The sequence below is a fragment of the Camelus ferus genome, chromosome 2 (assembly GCF_009834535.1).
Source record: "Camelus ferus isolate YT-003-E chromosome 2, BCGSAC_Cfer_1.0, whole genome shotgun sequence".
Taxonomy (NCBI): domain Eukaryota; kingdom Metazoa; phylum Chordata; class Mammalia; order Artiodactyla; family Camelidae; genus Camelus; species Camelus ferus.
Window position 1 is genome coordinate 74,182,694 of NC_045697.1, and position 21,077 is coordinate 74,203,770.

General features: G+C 37.5%; 1 protein-coding gene across 1 annotated transcript in view; it reads left to right on the forward strand.

Annotated features, from left to right (window-relative positions):
- The window catches only part of ARHGEF38 (Rho guanine nucleotide exchange factor 38), a 112,913-nt gene that overhangs the window by 28,924 nt on the left and 62,912 nt on the right, over positions 1–21,077 (forward strand). Inside the window, 1 exon segment of the mRNA XM_006184617.3 lies at positions 19,609–19,732. Within this exon segment, the coding sequence (XP_006184679.2) occupies positions 19,609–19,732 (124 nt within the window).

The following is a 21,077-nucleotide window of genomic DNA, read 5'->3' on the forward strand; positions in this document are numbered from 1 at the left end:
TTTTTGTATCAAATGGGATAAGAAGTTTATTCACTATGAAAATGTTCTCAATGTTAAGCCATCTACTACCCTAGTGAGTTAAACTGACCTCGCCAGTATAAAGGCCATTGCTGAGCTATACTCATTTATGTGCTCTAATTTTTGTCTTTTTGCTTTTTTTCTTCCTCACTTTTTGCTTCCTGTGTAACTCTGATGAGCAATTCTAAGAATTGGTGTTTCAGACCATGTGAAATAAAGTATTTGTGTTTTGGTGACCTGTAGTTTATTTATTTGGCGTGTTTAACTTCTGTTCTCTTACTTGGAATTACCGTTCTCACACTTCTAACTCATATTTCCTTCCTTATTCTGTTTGGCTTGTTGACTGTTCACATCCGGCTCTTCCATTTGTTTAGCTACCTTTCAGTGCTCTCTGTCTTCCTCATCGTGGAATTTAGTTGCAGTCCAGTAGCCTGTGTGTCCTCTCCACTGATGTTGTAATGGCAATTAGTTTGAGGTTTCTAGTGTCAGATCCACCTTTTCCCCACTTCTTAAAGCTTTTAACCTTTGATTAAGAAAATAAATACTCAGGAATTCCGATGACTTGGACATTTATATGAGTGCCGAGGTAGTTAATTTATGCCACCAGTTCACCAACTTTACCACCTTTTCATCGTTCATTAGCTCCTCCATGTCCTCTCTTCCCTCGTAGCCATTTAAATACCACAGTCTTAGCACACAAGCCACCTGTCATCGGGTAGTATCAAAATTTATTAATTAACACACAGTTTTCATGTTACCACAGAAATGATCTGCACACTAGGCTTAGCGAAACCTGAGGCAACATAAATAAATATTTCACATGTACAAGTTAGGCTGGAAAGGGACATTGGGAAGTCATCTGATCCAGGTCTTTGCTCTTGTTGGGAAGACTGTCTTTGTTGTGTCGGACTGCCTCCATATCTTCTCTCTCTGCATCTGATCCATGTCTTTTAAGTTCCTGAAGGATGAGTCAGTTTACAGAAGTGTGGCAATTGGAAGAAGAAAGTTGAAAACTGAAAAAAGCTCTTTGCTATTCTGAGTGAACTTGCATGGATGAATCAGTGTGCAAATCAAAGTCTACACCTAGCCCTTAACTGAACTGTTTTGTGATAATTGTGGTTCCAACCTTGATCGTAACTTCAAGGCTCTTCAATAAACAAAACTTCACCTTACTGAAAGCAGGGTCAAACCTAGCAGCTACATCTTTTTTAGTGGCAGCATTGGGAGAGGTTTTGCAAAGAAGACAAAAATTATCCACGTCATTCAGTGTTGAGACATTTAGTGGGAAAACTGGTTTTAGTTATTTATTATCCACATAGGGCTGGCTATAGGAGAGACTCTATCTACATTTTTGGAAGTAAGTCAAAATAAATCAAAACCAGAGCAAATTAACCTAACAATAGAAAATGGTTTTATGTGTAAGGAAAGGACCAAAAAGTGATTGAAAAGAATAGAGGACTTTAAATACATGTTTAATTTTTCTTTGTTTTAATTAGTTTTTGAACTTGTAAAATTCACATAATACAAAAATACCAAAGATCTGAAGGACCCGATAATGTCTTATAGCTACTCAGTTTCCTTTCCAGAGGCAAACACCATTACCAGCTTCTTTTTACCCTTCCAAGGGTATTCTATTCACAAGTGTATATGTTTGAATACACATTAAGTTGATTTTTATTTACACAATAAGAGAGTTATATGTATTTATTTTGGATTTGCTCATACTTGATCTAATTATACTTGCTGTTTTGTGTTTTCTGAAAAAAAGGGCCAATAATCTTGTATTGACAAGAGCTCAGTTGGAATTTTCTGTTAAAATTTGGGTACCCTTTATGGCTGCAATTTTGTAAATAATTTTTCTTAGAAAAATACATAGACAAAATATAATCACCTATAGCTGTATCAGGTAGAAATAAGCACGATAAATATTTTGGTTTATGTCTAGGCTTATACAGACACACCAAATATCTTGTGAAATTGTAATCATACCACATAAACCCTTAGGGAACCTCTTCCCCCTGAAGAATATATTTTTGCATGTTTTATTTTAAACCACAAATAACAAATATTAACTTAAATAGAAAATATTTTCTTTTCTTTATTGAGGGGCCATAAATTTGAGGAGAACAGTATCAAGCTTTCCCCAGACGCAGAGCCCCCAAATGGAAAATGGTGCCCACAGCTTTAGCATGCAAGTCGAGGTTAGTAGTGGGGTGTTTCAGTGGTGGCAGCCGTTCTGTGTGACATGTGTGACCTATGGCATCCAAGGTGGGTGAGGCAACACCTGAAATAGGAGAACATGGAAAACGGAATTAGAGAGGACAGATCTTTAACTTGCCCTTTTATTTCAAAGGGACCACAGGGCACAGGGAATAATTCAGCCTCCTGCTCCTGCCCCGACCTGAGTGAAGCTGCTGTAGCTTAAACTATGATGTCAATCCTGATAGAGAAGCTTATGCGTGAGGAGTGCTCGTCACCTTGGGAGCATCGAAGTAGACTTAAAGCATCTCTGAAGGGAGACCGGGGTTGGGGGTATAAAAGCATTATAATAATTAAAATACTGTTTGAATACTGTAGTACCATGAAAATCTGTATATAACAAAAAGAAGGCCATGGCCTGTGAATGTTAAGCTATAGTGATTACATTTTCGTTTGGTGAATGACTTTTATATTCCTCTGGAGTTCGCTGTGTTTTTAAGGGCTCTCTCCTCCTCTCCAGAAGGAGCCCATAGCTCTTCTATATAAAGGGGGCTGTAGCTTCAGCACATGTTCTGGGAATCACTCAGGCTTCCATTTCCCGCCTCTCATCTGAAGTTTCTGGTTGGACGTCCCTGGTGTCTGTCTTGACCCCTCAAACCTGGATTCGACTTCACTATCCAGTCCCTGGCTGCCTCCCAGTATAAATGGTGCTCCCAGGAGTTACACAGAGCACAGACGCTGTGCAGCAGACCTGCTGGACTGCCTGCTTGTCTCTCAGTTCTAGCTTCACTCCTTGGATGCACTCTCCAAGATCACTCTCAGTTCCGTCTGAATCTCCCCCTATCCCAGTCTCCTCCCCAGTCCAGCTCTCAGACTCCCACTTCTCCTTAAGAAGAATCAGATAATGAAGTGTAATGAAATTTTGCTACTCTCACAGAACAAAGAACAGAATTAGTCATGCTAATTCACTGAAATACAAAATAAAAGAACCAAGACAGAAATATTTTACCTAGTAATTATTAAAATATACCCTGCTTTCATTTATAGATAGATAGGCAGATAAATTAGGCTTCTCAAAGCTATTTATTAAAAACTTTGCCTGCATAACAGAGGAAATCATAGGCAAGCAAATATCTTTTGTCATGAATTTTTGTGTTATAAGACTCTTGTTAAAATTGTCTTCTCTGTTACCTTCACTAAAGACTTTTACTGCTGCCAGAATATACAGTCTTTTTTTTTCCTTAATAGGCAACCATGTAATTTTTTCCCTCTTGTTTTTATCTATCACCCAGCTACTCTATTTTTTTAAGACTTTATATTCCTAGAGCACTTTCAGGTTCACAGCAAAGTCAAGGGGAGATGTCCCGTATACTCCTTGGCCCCACATCTGCGTAACTTCCCCCATTATCAACATTCTCCTCCAGAGTGTTAGTTTCATTACAACTGATGACCCTACACTGACACATCATTACCACCCGAAGTCCATAGTCTATCTTATGGTTCACGCTTCGTGTTGTCTGTGGGTTTTGACAAATGTATAATGACATGTCATTACACTACCATGGAGAGTATTTTTACTACCCTAAAAATCCTCTGTGCTCTGCTTATTCATCCCTCCTCACCCCCAAGTGACGGCAACCACTGATATTTTTATTGTCTCCATAGTTTTGCTTTTCAACAATATCATAGTTGGAATCGTACAGTATGTAGTCTTTTCAGATTGGCTTCTTTCACTTAGCAATATTCATTCAAGGTTCTTTCATGTCTTTTCCTGGCTTGATAGCTCATTTCCTTTTAGGGCTGGATAGTATTCCACTGTCTGGATATACCACAGTTTATTTATCCATTCACCTATGGAAGGGCAACATGGCTGCTTCCAAGCTTTGACAACTATGAATAAAGTTGCTAAAAAACCATGCGCAGGTTTTGTGTGGACATAAGTTTTCAGTTCATGTGGGTGAAAACCAAGGAGCTCAGTTGTTGGATTGTATGGTAAGAACATGTTTAGTTTTGTAAGAAACCACCAAATTGCCTTCCAAAGGGGCTGTATCATTTTGCAATTCTACTAGTAATTAATGAGAGTTCCTTTTGTATCACATCCTCACCAGCATTTGGCATTGTCATTGTTCTGGATTTTGGCCATCCTAATAGGTGTGTAATGGTGTCTTGTTTTAATTTGCAATTTCCCTGATTACATATGATGTGGAACATACTTTCATATGCTTATTTGCCATCTGTATATCTTCTTTGGTGAGGTGTCTCTTAGTAACTTTGACTCATTTTTTAAATTGGGTTGTTTGTTTTCTTATTACTGAGTTTTAAGAGCTCTTTGTATATTTGAATAACAGTCCTCTCTTAGATGTATCTTTCATGAATATTTTCTCCCAGCCTGTGGCTTGTCTTCTCATTCTCTTGATAATGCCTTTCATGGAGAAGTTTTTCACTTTAATAAAGTCCAACTTAACAATTCTTTCTCTCATGGATTGTGCCTTTGTTGTTGTGCCTAAAAAGTCATCACCATACCCAAAGTCATCTAGGTTTTCTCTTATTTATCTTCTAGGTTTGTGTTTAAATAGTTTTGCATTTTATATATATGTCTGAGATTCATTTTGAGTTACTTTTGTGAAGGGTGTAAAGTCTATATCTAGATTCATTTTTTTGCACATGGATGTCCAGTTGTTCCAACACCATTTGTTGAGAAGATTCTCTTTGCTCCATTGTATTTCCTTTGTTCCACTGTCAAAGATCAGTGAAATTTATTTATGTGGAACTATTTCTGGGTTCTGTTCTGTCCCATTAATCTGTCAGTTCTTTCACTAATACCATACTGTCTTGAACTGTATAGCTTAATAGTAAGTCTTGAAGTCAGGTAGTGTCAGTCTTCTAACATTGTTTTTCCTTTTCAATATTGTGTTGGCTATTCTAGGCCTTTTGACTCTCATAGAAACTTTAAAATCAGTTTATCAATAACCACAAAAGAACTGTTGGGATTTTGATTAGGATTACATTGAATCTATAGATTAAGTTGAGAAGAACTAATATCTTGACAATATTGAGTCTTCCTATCCATGAAAATGGAATATCTTTCCATTTATTTAGTTCTTCTTTGATTATGTTCATCAGAGTTTTTTAGCTTTCCTTGTATAGGTCTTGTACATATTTTGTTAGATTTATAGGTAAGTAATTTTGGGGGGTACTAATGTAAATAGTGTTGTGTTTTTAATTTTAAATTCCACTTATTCTTTGTTGGTATATAAGAAAGTTATTAACTTTTGTATATTAACCCTGTATCCTGCAAACTTGCTATAATCACTTATTAGTTCTAGGGCTTTTTTGTTGTTGATTCTTTTGTATTTTCTACATAGACAGTAGTGTCATCTATGATCATAGACAGCTTTACATCTTCCTTCCCAATCTGCCTACATTTTATTTCCTTTTCTTGTCTTATTGCATTAGTCAGAACTTCCAGTACAATGTTGCAAATGAGTGGTGAAAGAGGACATCCTTGCCTTGTACTTGATCTTGGTAAAAAAGCTTCAAGTTTCTCACCACTAAATTAGCTGTAGGTTTTTTAGTAGATATTATTTATCAAGTTGAGGAAATTCCTCTCTATTCCTAGTTTATTGAGAATTTTTATCACAAATGAATATTGGATTTTGTCAAATGCTTCTTTTGTATCTATCATATGATCATGTGATTTTTTGTCCTTTTTTTTATTTAACCTGTTGATGTGATCGAGTACATTAATTGATTTTTGAATGTTGAACATCACTGTATACCTGGGATAAATCTCACTCAGTCATAGTGTATAATTTTGTTAATACATTGTTGAATTTGATTTGCCAGTATTTTGTTGAGGATTTCTGTGTCTCTGTTCATGAGTGATATTGGTCCATAGTATTCTTTTGTAATTAAAGTCTTTGTCTGGTTTTGGTATTAGGATAATTCTGGCCTCATAGAATCACCTAGCCACTATTCTTGTCTCTGCTAACTTCCAAAATTTTCAGATTGTATTCTGGCCCTCAAACATATTTCACTTTCCCTCACTAACTGTAACTTTCTTGAAATCTACTACTTTCTAAAACCCTGTCTCCTCCACGAAATTGCCTTGATCTAAGTGGAATCAAATGTTGATTTCCCATAGACATGCCTTATTTATGCAAACAATCATCATACTCTGTGCATAATATGTCCTATAATACCGTATCAAAATTCAATGCACACATAATCTTGCAAGATACTACAATTAGGAGAACTGGGTAAAGGGCACGTATATTTTTTAAACTTCATGTGAATCTACAATTATTTTAAAATAAAAAGTTTAATTTAAAAAATGTACATGCCCGTATTTTTTTCTTTCTCTCTCTTCCTTTCTCTCTTTAACTATATTTATCCTTGTAAATACATATGTAAAATTTTATATACAAGGATAAAAACTTTTTCTATGACTCCACCTTGTTGACTCTGACAAACTTTCCAATTAATTCTCTTTTTATTGTGATTTCAGAGAAGTAGAGAATACATTTTTAGGATAAGGGTACACATTAAGCTGTTTAGAAGAAACTCTGTAGTATATAATAACCTCCCATATATCTTGGCTCTTTCTAGTGCCATGCTTAGGATACCAGAAATTCTTATGGACTGTAAACAAGTGGAGGAAAATGCCAACTAAGTCCCTCTCTCCACTTGCAGCTCTTACTCAGATAGTCCCTTCCCCTGTAGAGTCCAGGAGTTCCAGTGGTCAAACTCCTCAGTCATAGGACTTCACAGAGTGGGTACAGAGATAAAAGCCAGGCTGATAATGTGGGGGAAAAAAAGCTGCCTAGAAAGTCAGAAAGCATAGCACTTTATTTTAGTTGCTATATTAAATAAATATATGAGAAAATCAAGCAATTCCTGCAAACTGTAATTGAGATCCTGGGAGCAATGACTCAAAAGAAATGCATTTGAATTTCTGATTCTGTGTTGTACTGGCTTTTCTGAGCTAATGTGCTGATTTTAAAATATTATACTCTTGCTGGAAATCTGCTTTAAACATTGATGTACATGTTCTTCAATCCTCTAAAAATACTGGTTTTCATGGTTATTAAGATCAGATCACAATGAAGAATCCCATGATCTATATGGCTAAGTTAGAATTCTGTATTTTTTAAAATCAAAGATTTAATTTTCACCCTCTTTGTGGAATCTCAACATTTATTACATAACCTGGGCCATTGTTCTTTCATTATAAGGTCAAATAATTGATGTCACATTAGAAAAGTTTAAAAAACTCAGCGAAGTGTCCCTTTTTAAAAAGTTTGTTAATCAGAGAAGTTCCTATGTGGTGGAAAAGGCTATAGTGGTGAAACATTAAATTTAAAAATAAAAATCATGTAAGTAAATGGTGCTGCCAAGCACAAAGTCACTGTGTTAATTAACATACAACTTGTAACTGGCTACTTTCTCAAGTGCTGACACTGAGTCGTCACTGTTCACGTTCCCAATTTCCCTGGGAGGGACCTTTCTGTTTTGTCATCTTGGAAGACAGTTTGCTGTCAGATTGGATTCAGATTCCTGTTGGGTATGGAAGTGATACATCAATATTCTAGTATATGAAACTTCTTTTTATAGGTAAAAAAAACCTCTTATCTTTGCTTGTTCAGAATGCCTTAGCTCAAAAAAAAAAACCAAAAAACAGTTTTATGATGGAAACTCTCCCCCAAGTTGTTACATTTATGAAGCACCTCATAAGCTCCAGATTAGGGTGACTTCAGTTTTCTGTAATTTTTATAATCTACAGTCCAGATCAAAGCCTGCTGGGCCAAGTGAGGAGATAAACAAATGCGTTTTCCATTTCAGTACAGAGGTTGGAAAGCTCAGAATTGCAAAAGAGAGATGTGATACACAAATCTGTTTTAATATCTCGGAAAGTTATCCCTTCAGCCTGGGGAACACAATCTTGTGCTCATCACCTCACTTCTCAGAACTGAGATGCATAAGCCACTATTTTAATTTGCTTGTATTTGTGAAGATAAGCAGCAAAATTTCAGTGGCTGTGATTGTTATAATGATGCATTATACCTCTCTAATGAAATGCCAGATGTGGGGCAGCTTGGCGCAGATGTAGATGAACAAAGCTGTGCGTATCAGTACAGGGCCATGAATCCTGGACTCCAAAGAATAAATACTAGGTCAGAAGGAAGCACATATTGGGGAAACAGGTATTTATTAATAAACATTTATTTAGGCCACTTTAGATACAGACAAGTTCAATGATTACATGGGTTAATTAATAATTAGTGTTAGGCCATTTGGAGTACATAAAACATGTGAAACTCATCCTTTGCCATCAAAAGACTACCAGTCCCTAGTTAGAGGTGACAAGATTCATAGCTATGAAAGATACTTGTAATGCAAAGCAATAATCGATAAGTGCAGGCAATAAATGCATTTGGAGTTCACATAAGGGACAGATCCTTCCAGACAGATTAAGTGGGCAATATTTCATGGAGAATGTCATATTTTAGATGAATATGCAAATTAAAAGATTAAATGTTTGTCAAGTGTCTATTGCATGCAGTTCCCTTTGTCGAATTCTGCATAGAAATCAAGGAAATTTATGTCACAGTCCTGCCCTAAAAGAGTTTATAAACTGGTCAAGAAAATGACTCATAAACACATAAAAAGCCAAATAACAATCAAAGATATATTTCAAGGCGATGCTAGAAATGATCACGACAGAAGGCAGTTCATGATTAGTTATGCTAATTACTTAGGTAGCAAACAATTGCTTTAGATATTAGCAGAAGGTGGTGCTGACTTCTTGGACCTGTTACCAGCATTTGACAGAAAAGCTATCTCTTTCTGTGTTTCGGGGCTCCCCCTACACCCGGCTTCCTCCCTCCTGTTCCGATGGTTCCTCAGTCTCTGCTGGTTGATCCTCACCTGCAAACTCTGATGTAGCTCAGGGCTCAGCATCGGTCCTCTTCTCTCCTTTGTCTCCATTCCCTCTGTTGAGGATCCGATCTAGTTTCACGCTTTTAAATCCCACCTACATGTTGATGGTTCACAGATTTGTATTTCCAGCCTGGACATTTTCTCTGAAGGCTTGCTTTGTTTTTATCCACCTCTCCACTCAAACCTCTTCTTGATTGTCTACAAAGCATCTCAAATTTAACGTGTCAAAATGGAGCTCCTCATTTTCTCTAAAAAAATTTTCTCCCCTTGCAGTTCTCACCTTGGTAAATGAGAACTTTTCCATTTTTTCCAGTTGCTTGGGCAAAAACTTTGGAGTCATTCTTAACTTTTCTCTTTCTCTTAAACCCTCTATTGAATCTATCAGCAAATTCTATTAGGTCTGCCTTCAAAGTTATCCAGAATTAGACCACTTCTCAGCTCCTCCAGTGCTCCCATTCTGATTCAAGAACCCATAAGCAACCACCTAGATTATTGTACCTGCCTCCCAGCCCATCTCTCTTCTCCACCCTTGTCCAGCCAAGTGATTGGAGCTAGAGTGATTCTTTTAAATATGTAAGTCAGATCATGTCCCTCTTCTACTCAAATCTGTCCAAAATGGCTTCTCATCTCACTCTGATCAAAACCTAACATTATTATGTGACCTACGAGGGGAAAACCTGCCCTGCCTCTGGATGAAAGCACTAGCAAGCCCATGATTATTTATGGGGAATTATTCATCATTCAACAGATCAATGAACATTTAGAACACGTTTGTCTATTTTGGGGTCTGCTTGTTTCAATTAGCAGTTTGGTGAAAATTCATTCTATAGCTACATAATAATAATAATAACAGCTGAGCACTTATTATGTACCAGGCACTATTCTCAACAACTTATTTATATCAGTTCATATAATCCTCACACTGACTCATGAAACAGGTTGAAATATTCCCTCTTTAGTAACGAGAAACCCATGGCAGAGAGGGGTTAAGTAACTCACCCAAAGTCACACAGCTAGGATGTGGCAAAAATGGCATTTAAAAACAAGTAGCCAAGTTCCAAAGCCTGCGGATTTAACCACTGGTCTTTTTAGTGCAGTGAAACCCACGTGAATACCTATCCTGATAAAAACTGACTTGCTTTTTCTCCTTGGTTATCTTTTTGCATGGTTTTCTTAACATGGGTGCTGAGAACTAAAAGCTGGAGAGACTGAGATGAATACAGTAGAGTAGTTGGCCTCAAGGATGTCAGTCAAGTGTGAGAGCCAAACACGTGAATGGAACATTTCACCCGATTGTGATTAAGTACCATGATCGAGGTATATGCTGGTTACCATGGGAGCAGAGTGCCTTCGCTGTGCCTGGAGGAGCTGTGTCCTGATCGAGTACTGAGGAATCACTCCAAGGTAGCCCATCAAAACAGAGAGGCGACCTAGAGTAGCAGTTAAACTCCGGAACACTCGTGTCAGGCAGCCCTATGCCTGACCTTGGCTCTGAGACTCACAACTGTGTGGCTTTGAGCAAGTCTTTTAACCTCTCTGAAATACGGTTTCTTCAACGAAAGATATAGGTATAGTAACAGTATTTTGTAAAGAATAAATAGAACAATGTATGTTAAAAATCCAGCAGACTCCCTGGCACATGAGTACTCAATAAACAGGAATTACTGTTACAACCAGTATGCTGAACAAGCGTGACTTGTATAATCAGAAGACAACTCTAAATCTGCCTCCCATCAGCTCCTCCAAATGCATATAATGGGGAAGCCCTGTGCCGCCTCTGGATGAAAACTCTAAGGCCCCGTGAGTTTTCTCTCACACTTCAGTCATAGACCTTAAGACACACACAGCCTCAACTCAGAAATTAGCATATCAGTCTCAGATACTAATCTGAATTCAGACTTTGGCATCAGCTCTCCCCAGGTCAGGCCTGCTTCACTGGGAAACGTGTAGCGGGAAAAGGGGCCATGGGTGGCTTCTTCCCTGTTTCTCCTGAAGCCGCTCCTCCTCATCCCCAGACATCCGCTCACCAGCCAGCTTCCCACCCCAGGAGGGTGGGCGGGGAGGGCAGAACGGGAGAGGCGAGGTCTACCTGAACTGGCACCATCACAGTCTGGCTTCATGTTCTCTGGACCATCCGGATGTAATAACATGGCTCCCTTATAGGTGCTTTCATGTGGCCTTCCCGTGTGTGTCAATTGCCATGACATTGGCGGTGAGGCGGGCTGGGGGATTCTCTCTGAATCCCCGGACTGTATCTCTATTCTAGCTGGTGACTTGCTACTCCTCCCTCAGTGGCTAGGCATCCACAGTTTACCTCCCTATTCTGCTCTTCTGTCCTGTAGACAGAATCAGAGGTGAGCTCCCACCTGCTCCCTCCCTCAGGGTCAACATGTGGTCTGTGGAAAACACTTCTGCATCCTTTGCCCCCAGAGCCTGAGAAAGTACAGGTTCAGGCCAAGTTCAAGCCACCACTTTTAGGTGCTCTGGGCATGAGGTCAACAGTGCTGATTTTAAAACAGTTGAAGTGACATTTCCTTTTTAAGTTCTGCACATGGCAAGCCATCTCATACTCACTTTGGTATTTGATAGCTAAGGAATTGGTTCTCTAAGTGAAATTGAGGCAGGACGTGTGCAATTTTAACCTTCTGTTGTCCTTTTACTATCATTACTGGATTCCGAGGAGGTAGCCTGAGGAAGGAATCATGGTATGAATAGCATGTTGAGGGCTTGGAGGGCCAAGATGCTGGAGATAAAGCAGGACAGGTGTGCAAGGTGTGGAGAGCTCCAAGCCAGGGGCACTGACTTTACGTGTTTGGGATGGGAAACCATTGAAAATTGTAAGGAGAGTCATGATTTATCTGATCTGGTAATCAGAGGGCTAAAATAAGGGAGAAGGTGTGGGAATGTCAGTAGAGAAATGACCAAACCCTGGAAACCCCAGAATTCATGACACAGAAAAACTTCATCGGTATTTGCTCTACGTCATACAGTTTGGTCCCTAGTTCCTGCCTTACACCAAACCGCCATCACGCACCTGCCTGTTGTATCTTTTTTTCACACTTTTGTCTCATTTTTCATTTCTTCCTTCATGTATCATCTCAAGCAAGAAAATTTAAAAGCCTCTCCTAACTTTTCAAAATGATTTTTAGTGAGTCCAGGACTTTCCTAGTCTCTGGTTGTGTTATACAAAATTAGAACCTGGCACTTGTGTTATTAAGTGGAAAAAGAGTTGATAAATGTTGAGCAAGTCCTTTCTAATATCAGTACTTTCTTTCAGATATTAGAGCTAGAGGGAATGGATGTTCTGTTGAAAAGGTTAAGAGTTTTGTTTGGTTGGTTTTTCACCTGTTGGGTTTTTAAAAAACTTTTTATTGAAGTATTGTCAGTTTACAATGTTTGTCAGTTTCTGGTGTACAGCATAGTGCTTCAGTCATGCATGAAAACTGGTTGGTTTTTATATCTGATAAGCTCTGAGTCTGAGTATGCAGAGAGAAGAAAGGATAAACACATGTGTAATACACACACACACACACACACACAGTAAGTACCTAAGAGATCAAAGCTCAGAAATGTTTATCCCATTCATTGTGCTTAGTCCGAAGCCCTTAAACATAAAGTTTTGGCTAACCTGGGTGCATAAAAATTTTGCATATTTCTTTTATAATCTCACTGGTTGTTCCAAACAATTTCCAAATTACTTCCTCCTGTGTTTTCACAATATAAGTCAATGTTTATTCTATACTTTTAAAAGGAATTCCCGAAGGATCATAAAACTTACTGAATCTTCAGCTCAGAAGGGCTATTCCTAGCAGTACTATTTGTCCTCTAAGTATTTGACATAAAATTCTAAAGTAGGAAAGGAAAGAGGACCTGAAAACCACCTCCAACCCCTACCAGGTAACTTTTTTTCTGCCTACCCTGTGTTAAGACAGATAAGAGAAACAAAGGCAGGGACCCTTGGTCGACGATCTACCTTTTATCCAAGGATGTCAATATTAGCACTTTACTTTCCTATTATTAGTCAAAACAAAGTTTGAGATGAATTTCTCAACCGTCTTTCTTTTTAAGAGGCCTCTGAATCTTCTCAAATTTGACCACAGTCTCTGGTCCAACCTTCACTCATCTCTCCTGGCTCTGGTCTTCCTCTTGCCCATGCTGAGAAGTCTGTCCCAGAGTCCAAATCTTACTTTCTGCAAAGGGATGGACAGCCCTGCACTGACACAGGACTGTCCACATTAACGTCTTCTGGCCTGGAATGTTTCTGGGCAGTTCTCAGTAACTTGGGCATTTAGCTCCAAGATTAGTTAAAAACCCTTGCTGTCTAGCTGTGGTATTGGTGCAGCTTGCGGTTTGACTCCATTAGCCAGGTTAGAATCTGGTTTCACAGCAGGGAAGTTCACACATGCAAATCAGTAGTTTAGAGAAACCTGATGAAATAATGGCTAGTTTACCCTGGAAAGCTTTGTAATCTAGAAGCCAACTGTCTGAGTAAATGCATAGTAATTGGATAATTATCCTAGCCCAGTGGTTGCCAAGGCCTTCTGCCAACATCCTCTTTTTCCACTTGCTGAAAATTTCTGTCTCACAGGCCTTCCTCCTCTCAGTTGCCTCACTAAAAATAAAACTAGACTTGGTTTTTGCCTTTCAGAATGTCCGCATTGGGTCTCTATTTCTTAGATGTGTTTTTTGGGGGTTTTTTGGATACATTTTCAGTTTTTCTCCACTCTCATCTTACTTGTTACCATTAAAGTCTTAATATCATTGGGCTTTTAGGCTTCAGCATTAATAATGGAGCAAACTTATTTAGGGAATACATTCAGGCCTCACCATACTGCTGTGTATGGAACTGTGTTATGGAAGCAGAAGATGGGGCCCAGGTTCTGTTAGACTGAGTCAGATGATGTCCAAGGTGGATTTCCCCTGTATGAATTCTCATATGGGGTCCAAAATTGGACCCTATATTCAACCTAGACTTACTGCCAAGCCACACCAAATAGATATATTGAAATATTTTCTAGAAACAGGGTTTCCAGAGAAGCATTTGATTGGTGGCAATCACCATGGCCCTCAAAACAATGCCATTTATTTTTTTCCTTCTTCTACAATTGCTGTATATATATATATATATATACATTATACATATATATATACATATATATATATATGTGTATATATATATCTGGAACATTAAAGTTGTGTGATTTTGCTCATCAAATTAGAAGCTTAAATATATTTTTCCAAAATGAGACCAAGGCAGTAATATCCAACTGAGGATTTTTAATCCATTGTTTACTAGAAGAAAACAATGTTGTTATTCTTGCTATAATTTGTCAAGACTTGTTAGAAACCTTGAGAAATATTAATAACTTTAGCTCAATAATTATACTTAAGAAATTAATCATAAGGAAATAATCATGGGTATATACAAGGTTTTAGCCAGGAGAGCTGCTTATAAACAGCAAAAATGGCAATCTACCTAGATTTCAAAGATTTAATGACTGGTTAAGTAGACTATAGTATTTCCATATAATCTTGACATTTAAAGTGGTGCAATTGCAGAAAACTGATGACAAGAAAACATGTTCATGTTATGCTAAGTTTAAAAAAAAACTCAAACTTTAAAACATTATTTGAAATAAATAAACCTTTTGTACAGATGTATGCACAGAGAGAAAGGAAAACAATTAGGCAGGACATACCTCACAATATCAATGATTATTTCTGTGTGATAGAATTACATGCAACTATATTTTATTTCTTTTGCTTATCTGTCCATCTTCAATTTTCCACACTGAATGGGAACTATTTTTATGAAAATAGTTTACTTTTTTTTAAAAAAAGGGTTTGTTTCTCAACTTGTTTTCAATATTCACTTTTAAAGGTGTTGTGGTTGGGGTCTGAACAACACCTAAAGATGCTTGGTTATTCCTCTCTGTGACTAGCTTTAGGCTGAGTGACCCAAGGCTCATTAAACAGAAAACAATAAACAGGGACTTTAAACTAAGGGGAAGTATAGCCTTTGTCCACAAATCTTCCAGATCTACTAATGGCCAAACAGGGCACAACAGTTTGTCTTTGTGGATAAAATTGAGCAGAAAATTATAAAATAAGTGCTTAATGTGATATTTTGAACAACCAAATTAGATAATTTTGATTTTTTTCTTTAAATCACTTTTGATCTCCTCATGCTTCTTATTCAGAGGTTAGTAGAGTGAAGAACAGGAACATTTATTGATGGCTCCCACAGAGAAAATAGATCATTTGATTGTAGTGATTCAATTCAATTCAAATTGTTAAACTTTTACTGAGTAAATGGTAGGAGCCTAGCACTGTATTAGACACAGTGGGGCTTTCAAATAATTCACAAAGACAAATGTCCTGGAGGAACTCACAGTTTCTACATAAGGACAGATAAATTAATACACATCTCATGTATATATGTATATAAAACAGGCTTCAATGTAAACATTGGCTGATATAAAACAAGAGTCACAGAAGCGTAGGAGACGGAAAGGTTAATTCCAACCAAGGGAGCAGGAATGTTCTCTTAGAGGAAGTGAGATTTTGGCTAGGAATAAAGAAGAGCATCCTACACCCTTGTTGGTTATAGGTAACAAATAAAATTCAAACTAGCTTGAATTTTAAAAAGTGGTTTATCAGCTTCTGTAAGAAAGATGTTTTGCTTTAGGCAAGGTAAATCTGGGAGCTAATGTAATGATGTCAGGCTTAATGCTCCTTTCAACAGTCAAGACTGTTGACTTTACAACAAAGTCGACTGCTAAAGACAGAAACTTACACTCTTAGGGCTTACAATCCAGGCCCTTCTATTTCTCAACAACCATCTATTAAAAATCAGTGAAGAGTCTCACTGGCCCTGCTTAGGAACCTGCCATCCTAGGCCAACTGCTGTGGCCGGCTGGGTCACATGCCCCTCACTACAGGGAGTCGGTGTTGGGGTTGGTGGCAGAGAGCAGGGAGCAGGCACCATGACTGAGGATTCCACCAGATCAGATAGAGCTGGGAGGCAGAGGCTTCACTCAAAAAAGCAACAGAAAGGGCAAAGAGATGGACAGAACTACAGGGCAAATACTACCATTACCAAAGTCCATTTCATATGGAAAAAGTGTTGGACAGTAATACGAGGGTAAAGGGAAGAGCATGGGCTATGATGTGAATGAGGAAAATGGAAGGAAAGCTTTCAAGTGTAAGGTGCCTGTGGTGTCAAAGTAATTCTATACCAACGATTACAGTCTCTGGACTGATAAAATTTTATCCTTGTGTTTTCTTTTACTTAGACATTTATGCCTGGAGAGTTCTGCATACATACAATTGTAAGTTCAGCAATTATTTAAGTGCAATGGAAACTTGCTACTTGAAGTATATCCTGTGAATACTTTTGTGAAGCAAAGAATTAAATTGTCACCAAAGAGTGACCTTTACTTTTTCTTTTTTGCATTGAATTATTACATATTGACTTTGCTTAGAATAATCTATACTTAGACTAAATCTTTTTTACAAAAAAATGAATTTAATTTCATTTAAAATATAACTCAACCTAAGCTCTTAGAGCATTACCCATTTCTAGTAAATAAGTAATAAATATATATAAATGCTTCCTTGAATTTACATCAATAATTATAAAATCATCTACCAGATTTAAAAGCCTATTTGGACTAGACAGTTGTTTGTTCCTTGGCATAGCAGTGACTGAATGTGAATTCATTTTATCGTTCGCAGAATCTCCATGGGCCTGTGCTGATACGGGTGATTGAAACCAGGCCAATTGATGTTTTAATCCTTTCTGTCCTTCAGAAAGAATAGAAATCAAAACCTATGTTTTTTGTTATTTAGTATTTGTTGCATTTAGCCAAGATTATAGATAGAATACAGAATTAGATCCTTGCTAAAAGAATTTAAAATCTAAATTAGACAGATATGCAGGATTCTGACCTTGAGAAATAAATTATGGAAATAACAACTTAGTGAAAAACTCAGGAACAAACCAAAAAATCTAAACAGAGATGACAAAGTATTCTATTACTAGTAGTTGCTGGTAATGGACTAAATGGTCAATTTCCAGTTCTAGCTCTGTCTTGAACTTCATAATTTTGGGCATGGTATCTCTCTTCACTCTGCATGAATTTCCTATCTTCAGCTTGGTTCATATTTTACAGAGAAGTTGGAATGATACATGAAATAACAAATATGAAGCACTTTAAGTTCCTCCGAATGAAGTTTCCACAACAAAATGAAATAATGACAGTGTACATTATATGAAATACTTGCTTACAAAGCAAGTAAATGAGGGATGCAATTTTATGCTTTAGAAGGATTCATTTCAAAATGTGATTTTAAAAAATATTAAACCAGCACATCTAAAATAGATCGGTCTACAAAAACTTGACTCATACTCAACTTTTGTAAGACATATTTTACACTATGCCAAGTTATACCTTTGTGATTTAATTAATACCCAATACATAAAGGAAAAATAATGTGGCAAATCAGTGGTACTCAGAGATTTGTGAAATATGAGCCATTTAAAATTATGATTATCAAAAAGAGCCATATAGCTGTTATCTGCCTTTTAGATGTATTGTATAATACTAAATATACTTTATAATATCCTAAAAATACTTTCTAATGCAGAAATTAAGTCTTGAAAATCCAGATTTCAGGCAGAGAGCCACATGCTCCCTATCCTGTTAGAATGAGTGCTTAACAAAGAAACAGTTTGTGAGATACTGGGTTGAAGACCCTAAGAGCTAATCATGACTGCATTATTACTAATGAAGTATGACGATTTAGATAGTTTCAGAATACATAAAAAATAGAAGAAAAAAGTTGTGCAGTTCTATAATGAAATAACTCCCCTACATACAATCACTAAAAACTTGATTACAAATGAGGCTGAGAGATTTCTAGAGGACCAGACCCATGCTAGGGAGGTAAGGAATTTCCCAAGATGGTTGAAAGATACGTATCCAGTCAGACCGTATTGCATAAGAAATGACTGACAGGATCACAAAACTAAACAAGGTGCACTGCGAAGTATCGCTGCCATGTTTAATAGCAGAACATCCTGGTTAAAGTAATCTCCATGTCCAGTATAGAAAACAATGCCAAGAATGAGGTCACTGTCAAAAAAGAATGGGTTAAAAAGATGAGCAGCCTGCCTCCTTCCTCCCCTCTAAGTAGACCTAGCACACCTGAGGAAAGGGATGCTGAGAGCATAGGAAAAATGCTGCAGTATTTGGTCTGCATCTCCAGAATTTTCCAGGTCTGTCTCTTATCCTAATATCCCTTGTTCTCGATTTCTCTTAATTTCTCAGCAACCCCCCCCCCCCTTTTTTTTCCCGATCCTTAGCTGAACTCCCTGTGTCTCTCTCACCTCTAATTTTGCCAACCTCATTTTGGACCAGTAACTCAGTTTTTCACCTTTGAAGCTTCTCCATGACTTGATTATTGATGACTTGGTTATCCACCTATGGCCCCATGCACAATAAGTCATGAATAAAAGGCACCTGCTCCTATTCCCTGTGGCAGCCTGGTGGAGCTTGGCCCAAGCTGTTCACAACCCAGCTAGACACTGTTTGATTATAAAAGGAGATCTGACTTAATATCAAGAGAAAGATTTTGAGTAGGAGCCAGCAAAATCAGGGCACGTATCTCAGCACACTCTTCTTAGATAGCTTAGGACAGTTGGCCATCCCTCTACTAATCATCCAATGCCTGTGACAGGCTGGATTCTATTACAATTCTTGGTGCATGGAAGGACCTCAGGAATTATTTAGTGAAAGGATAGATTTATGAATAAATAAATTAGTATAAGCTCCAGCTATAAGATCTAGGAATGATTATGCTAGTTTTTGAGGGTGTTCATGAAGTTATAAACTATGATGAATCTTTAATTAGTAAAACATGTTTGGTGAAGATTTCCACTCACATTTCTTTTAAGGAACAAAAAGCAGGAAACAACTCAGCAAATCGACTTGTCATCACTTTGAGAACATCTGTGGTTTTAAAGCAGTTTTGAAAATAGTCACTTGCCTAGAGTAAGGTCTGACTTCTGCTGTCTAAGCAGTAAAGAGTTCTAAATTCACATGCACGAGTGCATACCCTCATGCAGAGCAGTTAATAAAATGCCAGTTAGGTGGCCCAACTCTTCTTTCCACTCTGGTTCTTACAGGAATATGTAGATACACACTCAACTCATTAAAACTTAGTCCAAATAAAGAAAAAGACAGAGGTAACAACAGATGCACCATCCCAATTTCTTGCATGAAAAACTGCACATTTACTCTAGAAATCCCAAGTAAGAATGTTTACAGAAACGGTTGATGGAAGCAGTATGGGCTGGCATAGAAAACACTTACTGTTTAGCAGGAGAAACATGCTAAATACTGTGCGTCTCTCTCCATCCGCTGGTGCTCACTTTTTGTATTTCTTCAGATTGATCGGCTGGACGTGGATAGCTTGTTTAGCAACATTGAATCTGTGCATCAGATATCAGCCAAGCTGCTGTCGTTGCTGGAAGAGGCCACAAAAGACGTGGAACCGGCCATGCAAGTAATCGGTATGTTTATTCTCGTCTCGAATTCTACAATGCAACAGGAAATAATGTTTTAATAGCCTCCCTTCGCTTTGGTTTTATGTTTCTGACTCACCAAGCTTCCCAGGAGATATATAAATGCTAAACCCATCTTCAGGCTCATGGTAATTACACAAACTCTGTATTTATTTTCAAATGGGTTTACATCCATTTGCTGAAGTCCCTCAGTAGCACTCCAGTGCACCATTTGCTTTTTAATTTTCAATCTTTCAACCTCTTTGCCTTCCAGATGTTCTCTCATTTGGTTTTATGGCTAACATCTAACTTGATTCTTAAAGAATTAAACATTTAAATACTTTAATAGCTTTACTGATTTTAGTCACAGTGTCTTTCAGCTCTTATGCCTACGAATCCATTGTTTTTTTTGGATTGTGATTTTTCTCTTAGGTGGAAAGTTTATATGATTAATAAAACACTTAACAACTTTTACTTTTCCCATGCTTTTCTCTTTTCTCCTCTATGGTATTGCTTTCCAGATATGTTTTTACTCTCAAACAGCAATAGCTTATTTTCTTATTCCAGTAAGATTTTGAAAAAAAAAATACAGCAAAATCAATGGAAAAGTATTGAGTCAAGTTTTTATTCTTCCCATTTTCTCCCTTCATTGGTCATTTATCTATTTATTTTACATGTGCAATGTTGCTTGGGAATTTCAAAGGGATACTGTGTTGTGAACTCCTTGAAGGCAGTTGCCACATCCAAGGTACTACATACACACACAGTGCCAGGTAGGCTAAGAAATCTTTAAAATGTGTTGTAATCATTTTTCATTTCACACATAACATGCAATATATGCTTGTTACAAAATATTAAAACAATTCAGAAGTACACAGAGTAATAAATCCCTTCAATGTGACTCACCTCCCCTTAAGTAACCACTGTTATCAGTTTGATATGGATCCTTTCTCTGAGACACAGAGACACAAACACACATTCATACTTTATATCTTTATTTATTATGTCTATTAGTTAATGGAGATCAGAGGTATAGAAATGGCACGAAATTGATTTTGTTTGACATTTAAGGAAGACCCAAAGTTTAATACGCAAGACTGACCTTGTACAAAGGTGAAACAACCTGGCTATTTGAAGTGTGTTACATACCAAAAGGCCAGACCACTCAAAAAGATTCTCCTGCAGACAGGTTTAAATTCAGTCATGTCTTGGGATTAAATATCCCCATTATGTGCTAAATGTTTGTGTTCCCCCAAAATTCATATGTTGGAAGTCCTAAAGCCCAGCATGATGGTACCACCAGGAGGGGGGACCTTTGGGAGGTAATTTAAGTTTAGATGAAGTCACAAGGAGG